Below are 14861 nucleotides of genomic sequence, written 5' to 3'. Positions count from 1 at the left end.
TCCGGCGCTACACGCTGCTGGGACTAGCCCTCACGTCTGTGATCCAATAGCTAGCGGGCATGTAGCTCACGTGACCCCGCAGAGGCCAATCGTAGCTCTACTCGCAGCGTTTCCGGCAGAGCGAACGGCAAAGTTGGTTCACGGCTTCCCGCATGTTGGTCATGGCTCCGGCACGGTACAGTGTCCCGGGTGAGTGTTGAGACCATCCATAGCCTGGGTACTGTCTGTGCGGACAGCAGGGTTTATGAGTGTATGTAGATAATGTTGTAGTGCTGAAAGGGAAGCCTATGGTGCATGCTGGGCCTTGTAGTTCATCAGCTGTATGGTTGCAGGAACAGCTTTCCTTCTACAGCAGGCATGGGGAACCTTTGTCCCTCCCGCTGTTGTTGAACTACACATGTAAGCATGCCCTGCTACAGTTTTGCTATTTGGCCATGCTTAAACTGTTGCAGTGCATGCTGGGATGTGTAGTTCAACAACAGCTGGAGGGCCAAAGGTTCCCCATCCCTGTTTCTACATGAATAGCCCCTAGTACCCTGGAACAACGAATAAATGCTGTTGGGGTGCAGTAAGCCTTTATAATGTAGTATATACCGTATCTCAAATATATAATGTGTGATTGTCTGCAGGGGAAAGGCTGTGCAGCCTGGAGGATTGCGCCCCAGGATTTGGGACTTATTGCAAACATGGCTACATCTTTGCCTCGCTCTCTGGACACATTGTGAAGAAGAGTAACAATGGCCTGGTAAGCGTTATCCTATAGGCTCTGTATAATGTTGGTCACCTCATATATTGTTATTTCTAATTACACTGTCTGATCATGTTGCCTAAAGCCGTATATGCTGAGAATGGGGTAAATTTATAAAGATGAGTTATATTGAAGATTGGATGTTGCCAATAGCAACTAATCAGATTCTACTTCTATTTATTATGTTCTAGTTAGGCATGTCCTAACTGTGGCCATCCAGCTGTTGTGAAACTACACATCCCAGCATGCCTTGCCATAGTTTTAGCATTCATTAATAGCAAAACTGTGGCAAGGCATGATGGGACTTGTAGTTTCACAACAGCTGGAGGGCCATAGTTTGGACATGGCTGTTCTAGAAGGTGCTGAATAAGAAGTAGTATCTGGTTGCTATGGACAACATCCCATCTTCAATAGAACTCCCTATCTTAGTAAACTTACTCCATTGTGCTATATAGCGCTGTTAGAACTGGAACAGCCATTCATTCATCATTGCGTCGCTCAGGCCCCTCCCTGTTTTGACCCTGTAGATGCCAATAATCTCTGTGGTGAGAGAGACAGACTCCCACCTTCTCCCAGATGTGTGTGATGTGGTCACCTGTAAGGTAAGGCATCTCGTATTCATATATATCTCCTTTCTTTTTACCACCTGGTATACTGTCAGCTGTGAGAGCTCAACCCTATTCAAATATCTACTATGAAGTATAGGACACCAGTAACGTGACTTCTATGAATTCTGGGTAATTTATGCAGTTGGTGCCAAGCGTAATAAATATATTTTTACATGTGGTGCCGTACGTGAGTTTGAATCCCACCATGGCCCTAATGGGCGGAGTTTGCATATTCTCCCTGTACTTGCGTGGGTTTCCTCTGGTTACTCTGGTTTTCTCCCACAATCCAAAAATATACTGGTAGGTCAATTGTCTCTGAACAAAAATGAACCCTAGTGAATAAGTGTGTATGCACATGGACAGACTAGGTGGGTTAAATTGTTCTCTCCAATATTTCTGCTTGCCTAAATACCCCCTTATGCCCAGTATATGCTATCTGAGCGGAACGTAGTCGGAGTAAAGAGGAGGATGCAGGGCATACTGTACCCCGAGCCCCCCTTTGCCAGGGGGCCCCCCCGGCTGGAGTACACTGACATCACTAGCTGTCCCTCTTAAGCAGCAGCAGGACCATGCAGTCATAGTGCAAGCAAGAGTGCAGGCAGAGACACAAGGGTATCCGGTTTCATGAGCTATAACTGGAATGGGTCATTGTACCAGATATGCATAATCTAATATAACCCTCCACCACATTCCACTGGGGCCTACCGGGCACCCCCATGGCTTAATCCGGTATTCAGCTAATGCTTTTAGTTCCTTGTCTCAAGACCCTTTCATTGCTAAAATGTAATCCTGCCATCATGGTGAACAGGCCGTGGGCTGCCTACCTTATTGTTCTCCTCTGCTCCGAAATCTAGGTGATGAGCATAAACTCGCGGTTTGCTAAAGTCCAGATCATGTACATTGGCTCCACCCCGCTGAAGAACACCTTTAGGGGTACAATCAGGTAAGGCTCATTACTGATACTATATAGGGAACTTAACGTCTGACTGATATTAAGCATGCTGAGTTATTTTATAAGTGCAGTTTGTAATACATATGGGATTTTTAGTTGGGGAGGGTCAGCCTTATACCCCTTTCACACCAGAAAATGCAGGGACTTACCGGGGAATACGGTCCCCGAATCCAGGTTGGCCCCTTTCACACCAGCCTAGTCCCTCCATTTTCTGGAGTGAAGGGGAGCCCGACAGCTCCGTGTCCCCAGCAGTGCTCCCAGTAACGGGCAGAGGCAGACCATCAACAGCGATGCAGAGACTGGCGGCTTCCCCAGCGGCAGAGTGCGTGTGGCACTCACTTCCAGCACTGCGGCCAGGACAGGGAAACCGGGAAAGTACCTTTCACACCGGCCTGTATCCTGGGCTGGTCCCGTGAGCAACCCTGCTAGCTAGCAGGGTTGAAATCCTGGAACATTCATCCCGGGATTCTGGCCTGGGAACCTTTCACACCAGCACTAGTCGCGGGTTGTTCCTGGGCCTGACCCGGGAGTTTAAACTGGTGTGAAAGAGGTATTACTCTTACTAGGGAAGGTAGATGCGAGACTTGTGGCTCTAGTGCGTGATCACACATGTAGTTAAATGCTATTGTACTTTTTGCACATTTATGCATGAGTTGCTTAGGTGGTCACTGAAGAACAGACCTTCCCAAATGTTTCCTTGTATCAATGACTGCCCCTAAACATCCTGCGCTAGTTACTTCTTCATTAAATGGGGATTTTTGGAGCAGCATCTCAGCAGCGGCTTGATGTTGGGGGGGGGGGATGTTTTGTACTGGTTGGTACAAGGTGTGATATTGGGGAAAGAGGGTGTTTTGTACCGGTTGGACAGAGGCTTGATGTTTGGGGGAACAGGACATTTTGTACCGGCTGTTCCGAGGCTTAATGTTGGGGGAACATGGTGTTTTGTTCTGTTTGGGCAGAGGTTTCATGCTGGAACCATGCTCATCTATTATCATATGTAAGCAATCTGTACCTCACCATCTGCTGCTGAAATAAAGCTGGACACACAACTAACAATTTATCTGTCCAATCTATCTGGTGGGGGAAAAAAAATCTGGTAATGTATGGGAGCATATTAGAATCGAACATTTGCTCCCAAACACTGGAAAACAGACAATGGTCATTCAGACAAATCGGTTAAAACCATTGATTTAATCAATTTATACAAACAATTGTTTTTGTCTGTTTTACAGCATTTGTGAGCGGATAGTTGATTGTCATCTGCTCCAATACATTACCAGGTTATTGTTCCCAAAAGACAGATTGGACAGACACAGATCTCTAGGTGTGTATGCAGTTTAAGATTCCCAACTTCCTGTCAGCCTCTGGCGTATACTAGGACTTGTAGGACAAAGTGGTTATAATGCAAAATTAAGATTTGTGTAACATTACGGTCCTGGACTTCTAGTTCCACACTTTGCCTTGTACACCTGCACATCACTTATTTTTATGCCTCTGGTAGGAAGGAAGACATCCGAGCGACGGAGAAAGATAAGGTAATAACGCACAGGTTCCCTATCCTAAGATGATGCTTCTAATACGGAAGCTCTAGTGAAGTGATATTACTTTCCCTAAGCGCTTACTGTGCCCCCATAGCCAAACATTGGGTTACTATGCCATAGAACAGGCCTGGCCAAACCATGGCTCTCCAGCAGTTATGGAACTACATATCCCAGCATGATAATAGCAAGATATGAGCGCTAGGGACAGGTGTGCCGTGCTGTGTACAGATTGCTGCCCTCTGGTAGAGGGATGCCGCCCTCAATAGGAAAGCTTACAAGAGAAAAGGACCAGTAGGCGCCTTCTGTACACTAAAAAACTATTTAATAAACAAATATCAACCAACATAAAACAAACAAATTTGCATGCATGCAATACCAAGTATATATTAAAAAGCCATTTCAACGCAATTGCATAGTGGTAAGAATGTAACGTATAGTTACCAAGTCCTGATTGGACAAATTGGTCAGCTACCAGTACTCCTAGGACACCTGGGGCCTTATTTTGGTTCATTCTTTCTGACAAAATCCTTCTTAGATGGACAAAACCATGTGCACTGCAGGGGGCAGATGTAACATGTGCAGAGAGAATTAGATTTGGGTGAGTAATTTTGTTTCTGTGCAGGGAAAATACTGGCTGCTTTACTTTTACACTGCAATATAGATCTTACTTTGAAGTAAAACCCCACCCAAATCTAATTCTCTCTGCACAAGTTACATCTGCCCCACCTGCAGTGCACATGGTTTTGCCCATCTAAGAAGGATTTTGTCAGAAAGAATGAACCAAAATAAGGCCCCTGGTTATTTAGAGTATAGCTTTAGGGATATTGGGAAGATATTAGTCGTATTTAAATTTGTATGTTCTGCTTTATGCTAAATAAAACTTATGTTATGTAATGATTCTCACTTATTTATTTTTTTTAGGTTGAAGTATACAAAAGTTTTCGACCTGGCGACATTGTTATAGCAAAAGTCGTATCCTTTGTTTTTATGCGAGGAGAATTAATGACCATATTAAACTTTTAGGCAATGTATATTTTTACAGCATATATTCACCATTAACTTAATTACCTTATTGCAATAAGCTTCAGTAAGGCTCCCTAAAGCTTATATGCAAATGTGGGCATGAGATTTTATTTACTAACAGATGCAGAGTTACACGGTGCAGCAGTTAGTGGGAAACAAATGGACATTGTTTTTAGCTTTGCATTAGTGGTGGAAGCTATTTGCCAGCTTGTTGCTAGGAGTTACTGCATTTTGCATGTGATACAGTTATTAGAGAGAGTTTCCTGAAATGACACGATAGATCTCGTTGGGAGACGTCCAGTCTAATTACCTGCTGAGCACGGCGGAGAACGAGCTGGGAGTGATGGTCGCACACAGCGAAGCAGGTGACCAGAGACTATCAGTGATCTCGGCTTGTATCCTATTGCTGTTACTATGCAGCTTTTCACTTACATTATTTATGTGATGCATTATTCATGGGTGAATTTGTCTTGTTTCACAGGGGTGAGCATGATACCCATCAGCTGGTGCGAGATGCAGTGCCCAAAGACAAACATCAAGGAACCGCGAAAAGTGGCGCGCGTGCAACCAGAGTTTCTGCAAACTTAACATTGAAAGAACCTCCTGCAGCTAGAAAATGCTTTTTGCACCTCAACCGTCGGGAGCTGATTCAGTTCAGTGCGCGGCCCTGCTGCGCACCCTTCCAGATATTACAACACATTGCTTATTTCTCCTGGAACCTCTACATAACCAGTGTTACTTCCCTGTGATATTCAGCAGGATCCTGCACTGAATGGGATCTCCTCCTTAGTGATCTGTTACCACTGTGTGGTTTGTGTCTTTAAAAAGAAAAGTTTTTTCTTTGTTTTACTGAAACTGTGGACTTTTTATGTAGTAGATGCCTATAAATAAACAATTTTTAGTTTTTGTTTGAGAAATCTTGTTTTGCTCCTCAGAAAGCGATTTTATTTTTTACATTTCTGTTACTTCTGGTGCCATAAAATATTATAACCCTGCTTTTCAGAAAAAAAATAAATTCTTACTAATAAGAAACTGAGCTTATTTGCATTTTGTGTGCAGACTAACAGGGAAAGGATTTTACAGTGAATTGTTACACTGTTGAATACATTAAACATGGGGTCCTCAAACTATTTTGCTCTGGGACCCCATCAGACAATAAAAATAATTACTGGACCCCAGCATGTTACTGCAGAAGGTCATCACATCACATGCAGGGCCCTCCTACCTTTTAACTGTCTGTAAATACCCTGTGTGTTGTATCACTGTCTCCTTTTGTAAAGCGCAACGGAATATGCTGCACTATATATAAGAAACTGTTAATAAATAATATAAATCAATAAATGTAGGCAGCAGACAGGCTCAGCACTTGCATAGCTGCATTCTGGAGGCACAAAATGTGAGGAGACCCGCCACTCACCTGGTGGCTGTGGAGTAATGGTGGATGGTGGGCGTGTACTGTAGCCCTGGCTGGGCGGGGGGAGGTGATGTGTATAACGCTGGTGTTTTCCCTAGGGTGGGGGGGTTTGGTGTCCTAAGGCAGAAACTGTGTGTATAACTCTTGTAACCCCGCCCAGTGTTACACACAGGGGATGAGTGACAGATCTGGCTAAATATATAAGAGATAGTAAAATATGAGTATATCTGTAAGGCAGCAGGTAATGATATGGAGGGCGTGCAATGTTCTAATGGGTTTTATTGATGCAAGAATTTGCACTTGTAGCTTTTGCGTCGGTGTACTTGCACAGTGACACCTCGTTTCATGCCCCAATGGTAGTCTGCCATCATAGTCTCATCCCATGACAACGCTGTTCCATCATCTGCAGGTCTTGATGGATGCGCTCTCCCTGTTCATCCCAAACGACCCCATGGTTCTCGAGAAAGTGGTCGAGGTGACTATTGTCCAGATGTATCAAGGTTCAAAAAGGGATAAAGTGGAGAGTGTTAAAAAACCAGCTCCTACCTGTAATTTTAAACCCAGCCTGTGACATGGCAGTTGGGAGCTGATTGGCTGGCTGTTAATCACTCTCCATTGTATCACTTTTTGAAGCTTGATACATCTGGGCCAAAATAGGAACTGTACCTTTTTTTTAAATCATGTTGCACCCAGGATCACCGAAAGTCAACCACATTATTTTAACCAAAAACTCCTACATGGCCGCCTTTTTGTGACCAAGAAAGTTTTGTAAAACTTCCACAAAATATAGTCGTGCTGCTTCTCCTTGTTGTTTATCTTCCGAACAAATTCCTCGTCATGTACAAGGACATGAATTTGAGGTCCATTCAACACAACTGAACACAATTGCATGAAAGCTCTATGAATTTTAAGATAGGGAGATATATATATATATATCTCCCTATTTCGAATTTTGCAGCATTTGTTAAGGCAACTGAGTGAAGGCAAATCAAAAGATTTGCTTTTTGTCAAAAAATCTAAAGTTGCAAATTGCATGATACCTGTAGCATGTACAGGAAAATTGATAGCAGATTTTAAAACACAGTTGAAGAATATCATGCAACAGAAAATGAGAAAAAATGAGTTGCTGATGTGTTGTAGCTTGTTTGTATAGAATGCTGGATTCCAGGTATGTAATATTCTGCATCAATGTTTAATTGATGGAAATAGACTTTAATTAATTGAGACACTTTGTATCAGCTAAACTGTTATTAGCTGATAATACAGTGAACTTTCTGCTACTTTCAAACACATCTGAAAATTGGTCTTTAGGTTGAATGTTTATATAGTTTATTTTACCATATAAAAGGGGAAAAACACCATCAACAAGCAAACTAACACACTCTGACTAAGATTGTTCTGTAGAGCTAAGAACCTCTTCACAGATTAATCAGCATAGATAGACAAAGGATTGAAATATACTCACGATAGTTAAGCAGGGGTACATTCATGTAATGAAAATCATAGTAAACATAGTCTGTTTCTCTATCAGTGGTTGCTACACCAACTGCTTTGCCTTGTCAATTGCCAAGATGTGTTGGCTGTACTCGATGACAGTGTCCTGTACAACACCATCTGTGGAGGGATACCTCAAGCGTAACCAATCTACCTCTCCCATTCTCTAATACTTACAGCGCTGCAGTGATGCTGCTGCCCAATGCCAAGTAATACATGATTCATCCAGTAGCGCCTTATCTGTACATATATAAAATACTAAATCCTCCTCACCCGCCAGTGACTACTCAAAGCCATGCAACAGACCAAATTACTTTTCTTCTACGATCCCCATGGCAGCCTTAACACTGGGGATATTCCCATCCCCCACAGATTCAGACAGGACATTTTTCTCTAGGACCGCCCACCTTGGGTATAATAGCCCCCTCCTTGCTCTCCTCTGTGTCTTTTTTCCTGTCTCCGTTAAGAGTAGGACAGAGTAGGTTGTTTGATTGTTTTAAACAGGGTTACCTCGATACAAGCGATGGGGTGGCTCCCCGGGGAGAAGAAGATGCTAAGGTCAGTACACTGCCTTAGGCATATATGCCTGCCGTTTGTACAGAGACACTGCCTCATACAGTGTCCATAGGGAAAACGCTGTTTTTAACCCTGATATGCGCTATGTAAAGAAAAATGTACATACCCGGAAATTGCAGGCTGTGGGAGCAGCGCGTGGTGTCTGGCACAAGCGCTGACGCTGGCAGCAGCAGGAGGAGGGAGCCATCAGGCCGGGCTGCAAGCCGCGTCTGTGTGCTCCGGAGTACAGGCAGAAGGGGCGGAAGTGTGCGGTGCGCGTCACTTCCGCCCACAAGCGCCGGAGGTGCGCTGGTAAATGCTTCCCCACGGAAACAAGGGGGAAGCATTTGTGTTCCGCTTGGCCATCCTGAATAGGAAAAGCGGCTAACATAGGGTTAAGGCGCCCTATTTAAAGAAACGTCTGGATGAATGGCTTGTGCAGCTATTCTAAGGATTCTCTGGACCTTGTAGCACTGAAGCAGAGAGCAGTATGGATACACCTTCTCCCCACAAGCCGGTTGATGCCCCAGTGAGGTAAGCCCTTTGATTTTGGGCATTAGTGCTTTTATTTGCAAGATACTTAGTGTAGTTTTTTCTTGTAGTGTGCCTGTTGCGGATACAGTTCCCAAAAAGAAAACAGCAAAAAAGAAGTTTGTGGAGACTAGATGCATGTCTTGTGATAAGCTATTTGCTTCAGCTCAAAATAAATCTCTGTGTGACGAATGTGAGGCTGGACAGAGAAGAGTGGAGAGAAAGGCTGAGCAAGCAGAGATTCTCAAGGACTTAATGACGTGGATGAAGGACTCGTTTGTCTCCAAAGATGAATATTTGCAGGCAAAAACGCCAAAGAGATCTAGAGCTCAGGCGGGGTTCAGTGGTGAAGAGGGCTCAGCTGACGAGATAGAGCATCAGGAGCCAGAGAAGGACTCCACGGACGAAGGGGAGTTAGAGGAAGCCAGAACCTTTAATCTGGATTTGGTTGAAGGTATACTGAAGAATATTTACAAGGCGATGAATTACAAAGAAGAGCCTAGTACGTCGGGAGTGAAGAACCCCTTATACGATGAGAAACCGAGAAAGGGGAGAACATTTCCGGTCCACACCATGGTGAGAGATATGATCGCCAAAGAATGGACGAATATGGACAAGAAATTAACGTTGGGTAATCGGGTCGATAAAATGTACCCATACAAGGACGATGAGTTCCTAGGCTGGTGCTCACTGCCCAAGGTGGATGCCGCGGTGGCAGAACTTACATCAAGGTCCACTATCCCAGTGGAGGATTCGGCGGCCTTCAAAGACTCCATGGATAGGAAAACTGAGAACGCCTTACGTAAGGTCCATTCGGCCTCTGCAGGGGCACTGAAGTCCACGGTGGCAGTGGCATCTGTGGCAAGGGCGTTAAGGCTATGGGCATCTAACCTCCATACGGATGTGGAGGAGAAAATATCTAAACATCATTTATTGAAGACCCTTGAGGTTATGCAGAAGTCAATAGACTACCTATGTGAGGCTTCATTAGACTCTGTATCATTCTCAGCGAAAACTATGGCTGCTGGGGTCACAGCCAGAAGAGCGCTATGGCTTAGGCCATGGAGTGCGGACGCCAACTCTAAGAATAAATTAGCAACGCTGCCCTTCGAAGGGAAGTTCCTATTCGGGTCTAAATTAGACACAATGATCCAGAAGTTGTCAGGAGGAAAATCTATCCGGCTTCCTCAAGATAGAAGGAATCGTTTTCCTTACCCGACATCATCCAAACAGTCGTACAAGGAGGCCAAGACGTACAGACCGGGCAGGCCGTACTATAGAAGAGGCTCCAGCACTTCGAGGCAGTCCTTTCGTCAGCCCTTTCGTGGGCGTTTCCAGTCGGATAGAGGAGGAAGATCATGACTATCCTCGGGAGTTGGAGGTAGGAGCCAGACTGTCACTGTTTTTACAGGAATGGAGGGACACCATAACAGACAAGTGGGTGTTGGGGATAATTCAAGAAGGTTATCACATAGAATTTGCGAAGTTCCCAGTTCACAGCAGGTTCATGAAGTCAAGGGTACCAGAAGATCGCCAAAAGAGATCAGCACTCTGGGAGAAGATAGAGCAATTATTGAAGCTGAAAGCAATAGAGAAGGTACCGCAGACCCAACACAAGGAAGGCTTTTACTCCAATCTCTTCTTAGTGGAAAAAGCCAAAGGTGGGTTCAGGACCATCCTGGACCTAAGAGAGCTGAATTACTTCATAAGGAAGATAAAGTTCAGGATGGAGTGTCTAACTTCAATACTATCAGGCATAAGGAGGAACGAGTTCCTAGCCTCAGTGGATCTAAGAGACGCGTACTATCACATTCCAGTATGCAGAGACCACAGGAAGTTTCTAAGATTGTACGTGGCAGGTCAGCACTTTCAGTTTACATGCCTACCGTTCGGACTGAAGAGTTCACCGAGAGTCTTCACAAAGGTTTTGATCACAGTAATGGCGGAACTGAGGAAAAGGAGAGTCCAGATCTGGCCATACTTAGACGATTTGCTAATTGCTGGGGACTCAGCGGAAGAGGTAAGGCGGAGCCTATCGCTTACTCTAGAGACACTGATAAGACTGGGGTGGATAATAAACGACGAGAAGAGTCAGTTCAATCCTACCAAGATAATACAGTTCCTGGGGGTCAGAATAGACACGGGAAAGTACTCAGTGGCCTTGTCAGTGGAGAGATGTTCGAAAATAAGAGAGCTGACGGAGTGGATACTACTGAAGAAAAGGATCCCACTCCTAAAAGCAGTTCAATTGCTGGGGATGATGGTGTCATGTATAAAGATTGTACCTTGGGCACAGTGGAACTCAAGACAGTTACAGTGGCATCTGCTTCCACTGTTGAAAAGAGGATACAAAGACCATCATATGATAAAGCTGCCTCATCCAGTGAGAAGATCCCTGAGATGGTGGATAGAAGATCTGGAGAGCAGAACCTCCAGCCTAGAAAATCCAAGTTTCCGGATACTGACAACAGACGCAAGTTTGTCAGGATGGGGAGCCCACATGGGCGAATCGTCGGTTCAGGGAAACTGGTCTCAGGAAGAGGCGAAGAACTCCTCAAACGCAAGAGAACTGCAGGCTGTTTGGGAAGCAATGTCTATGCTCAAGACGGAAATTCGAGGCTCTCATCTTCGAATTATGACCGACAACGTGACAGTGGTGTCCCACGTAAATCATCAAGGGGGAACCAGAAGTCAGAAGTTGATGAGATTATCGAAAAAGATCATGAGCTGGGCAGAAGCGAATCTGCGGTCGATTTCAGCGGTTTACATTCCAGGGAAGGAGAACATAGTTGCGGATTTCCTGAGCCGCAGAGCAATACTACCTGGAGAGTGGGAACTGAACCAGGAGGTGTTCCAAGAGGTTGTGAAGGAGTTTGGGGTGCCAGAAGTGGACCTGATGGCCACAGCCACCAACAGAAAGGTGAGCAGATTCTGCTCAAAGTTTTGGCATCCTCAGGCAGAAGCGCTGGACACTTTCGCGATCAAATGGTCGTTCGACCTCGGTTACGTCTTTCCCCCTTTCCCAGTAATATCCAAGATACTGAAGAAGATACGGGAAGACCAGGTACAAGTGATAGTAATTCTGCCGCATTGGCCGAGGAGGGCCTGGTATACCAATGCCCTGAGAATGTCAATACAGCAACCTTGGAGATTACCGAACAGACCAGACCTGTTGAGTCAGGGGCCACTGTGGTATCAAAACCCAGCAGCATTGTGTCTAGAGGCATGGAAATTGAACGGCAGATTCTGAGAAAACATAATCTATCGCCACAAGTCGCGGAGATGATGATGAAGGCTAGGAAGACGGTTTCTTCGGCAGCCTACTATAAAACTTGGAATAAGTTTATTTCCTGGGGTGAATTCAAAGGAGACTTTGCATGCATTCCCACGGACAAGGTGTTACAATTTCTATTTGAGGGATTTCAAATGGGACTAGCCACGGCCACAATCAAAGCACAGACTTCGGCTCTGAGTGTTCTATTGGATAGGCCTCTGGCAGAAGACAAGATGGTCAAGAGATTTGGTAGGGCGATGAAAAGAATCAGGCCACCAATCAAAGCCATTGTAGCACCTTGGGACTTGAACCTATTGCTGGCGGTCTTAACTAAGGAGCCGTTTGAACCTCTAGCCGAATGCGCATTGAAATTCCTCACCTGGAAGGTGGTGTTCCTGGTTGCAGTCACTTCTGCTAGACGGGTCAGTGAGCTGCAGGCCTTGTGGATAGAGGAACCATACCTGGTGATATATCCAGACAGGGTAGTTCTACGTACGCACCCAGAATTTGTCCCTAAGGTCGTCTCTTCCTTCCACTTGAACCAAGAGATAACACTACCTCAGTTTTGTACCAACCCGCAAAACGAGCAGGAAGAAGCCTGGCATACTCTAGACTTGGTCAGGGCTATATCCATTTATCTGGAAAGAACTAAGCCTTTCAGAACCTCTAATCACTTGTTTGTCATTCCAGAAGGAGTGAAGAGAGGGAAGGCACCGGTGAAACAGACAATATCCAGGTGGATCAGAGAAACCATCCTGTTTGCATACAAGAAGGCCGGTAGAACAGCTCCTCCTATTGTTCAGGCACACTCTACCCGGGCAGTTTCCACTTCCTGGGCGAATAAGGCGAAGGCGTCGGTGGCGGAAATCTGCAGAGCAGCTACTTGGTCGTCAGTTCATACCTTTGCAAATCACTACGCACTTAATGTATCGGCTGCCCACTTTGGGAAGCATGTCTTACAAGAGGCTACTTCGGTCGTTTAAGAGCCTACATCTATAAATAAATATTACATGCATGAATTCAGCCCTCCCGTGTGTTTACTTGGGTATGTCCCAGTGTTAAGGCTGCCATGGGGATCGTAGAAGAAAGAGGCGAATTATACTTACCGATAATTCCTTTTTCTTCATAGAGATCCCATGGCAGCCATTGGTTACCCTCCCTGTGTATTATGCTATGTGTGTTTTTTCTCCAGGACCAGTGTTACGGAGACATCAAAGACACAGAGGAGAGCAAGGAGGGGGCTATTATACCCAAGGTGGGCGGTCCTAGAGAAAAATGTCCTGTCTGAATCTGTGGGGGATGGGAATATCCCCAGTGTTAAGGCTGCCATGGGATCTCTATGAAGAAAAAGGAATTATCGGTAAGTATAATTCGCCTCTTTAACATATTGAAACCAGCATGATCTGTTTCAAACGTCCTGGATATGGAGAGAGGGAGTTTTGAAGACAGAGATTGGAGGTAGGAGCAGACAGGGACCAGCCGTCATTTTGGTGGGCTATTAACTAGTTGAAATAAGATTAGACCAATTGTGGCCCCTAGTGCCAGGTGATCTGTTGGAAAGAGGGTTCTATGGAGAGGGATGTACAATATTTTAGCGTTTATAGAAGCATAGACCAGAAATGGATTGGAAAAGCTTCGGTAACCACCAACGAGCTGTCATATCATAATCATTCTCTGTGAGAATAATGTATAAAGGGTTTGTGCTTCCTATAAAAAGGAGGGTAAGGGGAGGTAACAGTGGTACAGATCTTGAAAGGTGGATGGTTAGAAGATATAGAACTGTCAATGTAGCATTTCATTGAACATGATATCCTCACAGAACATCACACCTCCCAACATGACCCTCTCCAGGAGGGACACAATGCTCTGCTCCTGGACTTTCCTGGTAATGTATGATTGTCATCACATGTGCTGAAACACCTTTCTCATCAATTAATCTGTTCAACACAGGTGATGGTAATCATACATTAAGAGGGAAGTCCTGGAGAGGATCATATTGGGAGGTCTGGAACATCTCTTAATTTACGTTATTGTTCCTTAATGCTCCGAATACTATACATTCACATCTTCAACACCCCCCTTCCACCACCCCTTTGGCTTCTCCAAAGTAAGTGCGCCTATGTGCGTAAAATAATATTTTAATGCAATCTCCTGCTCCTTATCTACATCCCTGTTCTTTTTCTCTTGGACTTATTGGTTATATAAATCCCAGTAAGGGACTGTTAATATTTTGTCCCTATTTTCAGTGCAAAGTGTTTTATTATTAAATGAATATATGATTCTGAAGGCAAATCACTGATATTTGCAACTAGTTTTGTTCTAAAATAAAGCAATTTATCACAATGTGTTCTTATGCGGGAAGTCACAGTCTGGCAGCGACACAGAGGAAGGTGCAGGGTCTCCCTGCAGCACAGTGACACGTATACATAAAACTTAAATCATGTACAGCACCATTTCAATATCCTAGTGTAAGTTCTAAGTATCTATGCAACTTCTGTTACCATTACAAGCACCTTGAATCCTATTGGGGAAAAGGGGCTATAGGAATTCAATTATTACTAGTGTGGTCTGCCCATTTATAAGGTTAATTTATATTGATCAACATAAGTAATTGCACAGATAAAGCACTGCAATCATACTGTCCACATCCCTACAGCAGCCTCTTATTATTATTATTATTATTATTATTATTATTATTATTCTAATACACCTGATGAATGT

General features: G+C 44.5%; 1 protein-coding gene across 1 annotated transcript; it reads left to right on the top strand.

Moving 5' to 3' along the window:
* Positions 1-36: 36 nt before the first annotated feature.
* Positions 37-6151, top strand: EXOSC1 (exosome component 1). Its single transcript, XM_083149606.1, has 8 exons — positions 37-189; positions 630-745; positions 1276-1350; positions 2211-2299; positions 3810-3843; positions 4771-4821; positions 5153-5237; positions 5354-6151. The coding sequence occupies exons 1-8, from the start codon at positions 153-155 to the stop codon at positions 5458-5460; spliced, it is 594 nt and encodes a 197-aa protein (XP_083005732.1). The 5' UTR covers positions 37-152; the 3' UTR covers positions 5461-6151.
* The last annotated feature ends 8710 nt before the right edge of the window (positions 6152-14861 follow it).

This window comes from Crinia signifera, chromosome 6 (genome assembly GCF_055691185.1).
Source record: "Crinia signifera chromosome 6, ASM5569118v1, whole genome shotgun sequence".
Taxonomy (NCBI): Eukaryota; Metazoa; Chordata; class Amphibia; order Anura; family Myobatrachidae; genus Crinia; species Crinia signifera.
Note: the sequence above shows the minus strand (reverse complement) of the source record. Positions and strands in the feature narration are given on the sequence as shown.

Bases quoted from the DNA above. Each gene is read 5' to 3' on its own strand.
- EXOSC1 (XM_083149606.1), top strand. From the start codon at position 153: ATGTTGGTCATGGCTCCGGCACGGTACAGTGTCCCGG. The intron at 190-629 runs GTGAGTGTTGAG...GATTGTCTGCAG, and splicing joins GGCACGGTACAGTGTCCCGG to GGGAAAGGCTGTGCAGCCTG. The intron at 3,844-4,770 runs GTAATAACGCAC...TATTTTTTTTAG, and splicing joins GAGCGACGGAGAAAGATAAG to GTTGAAGTATACAAAAGTTT.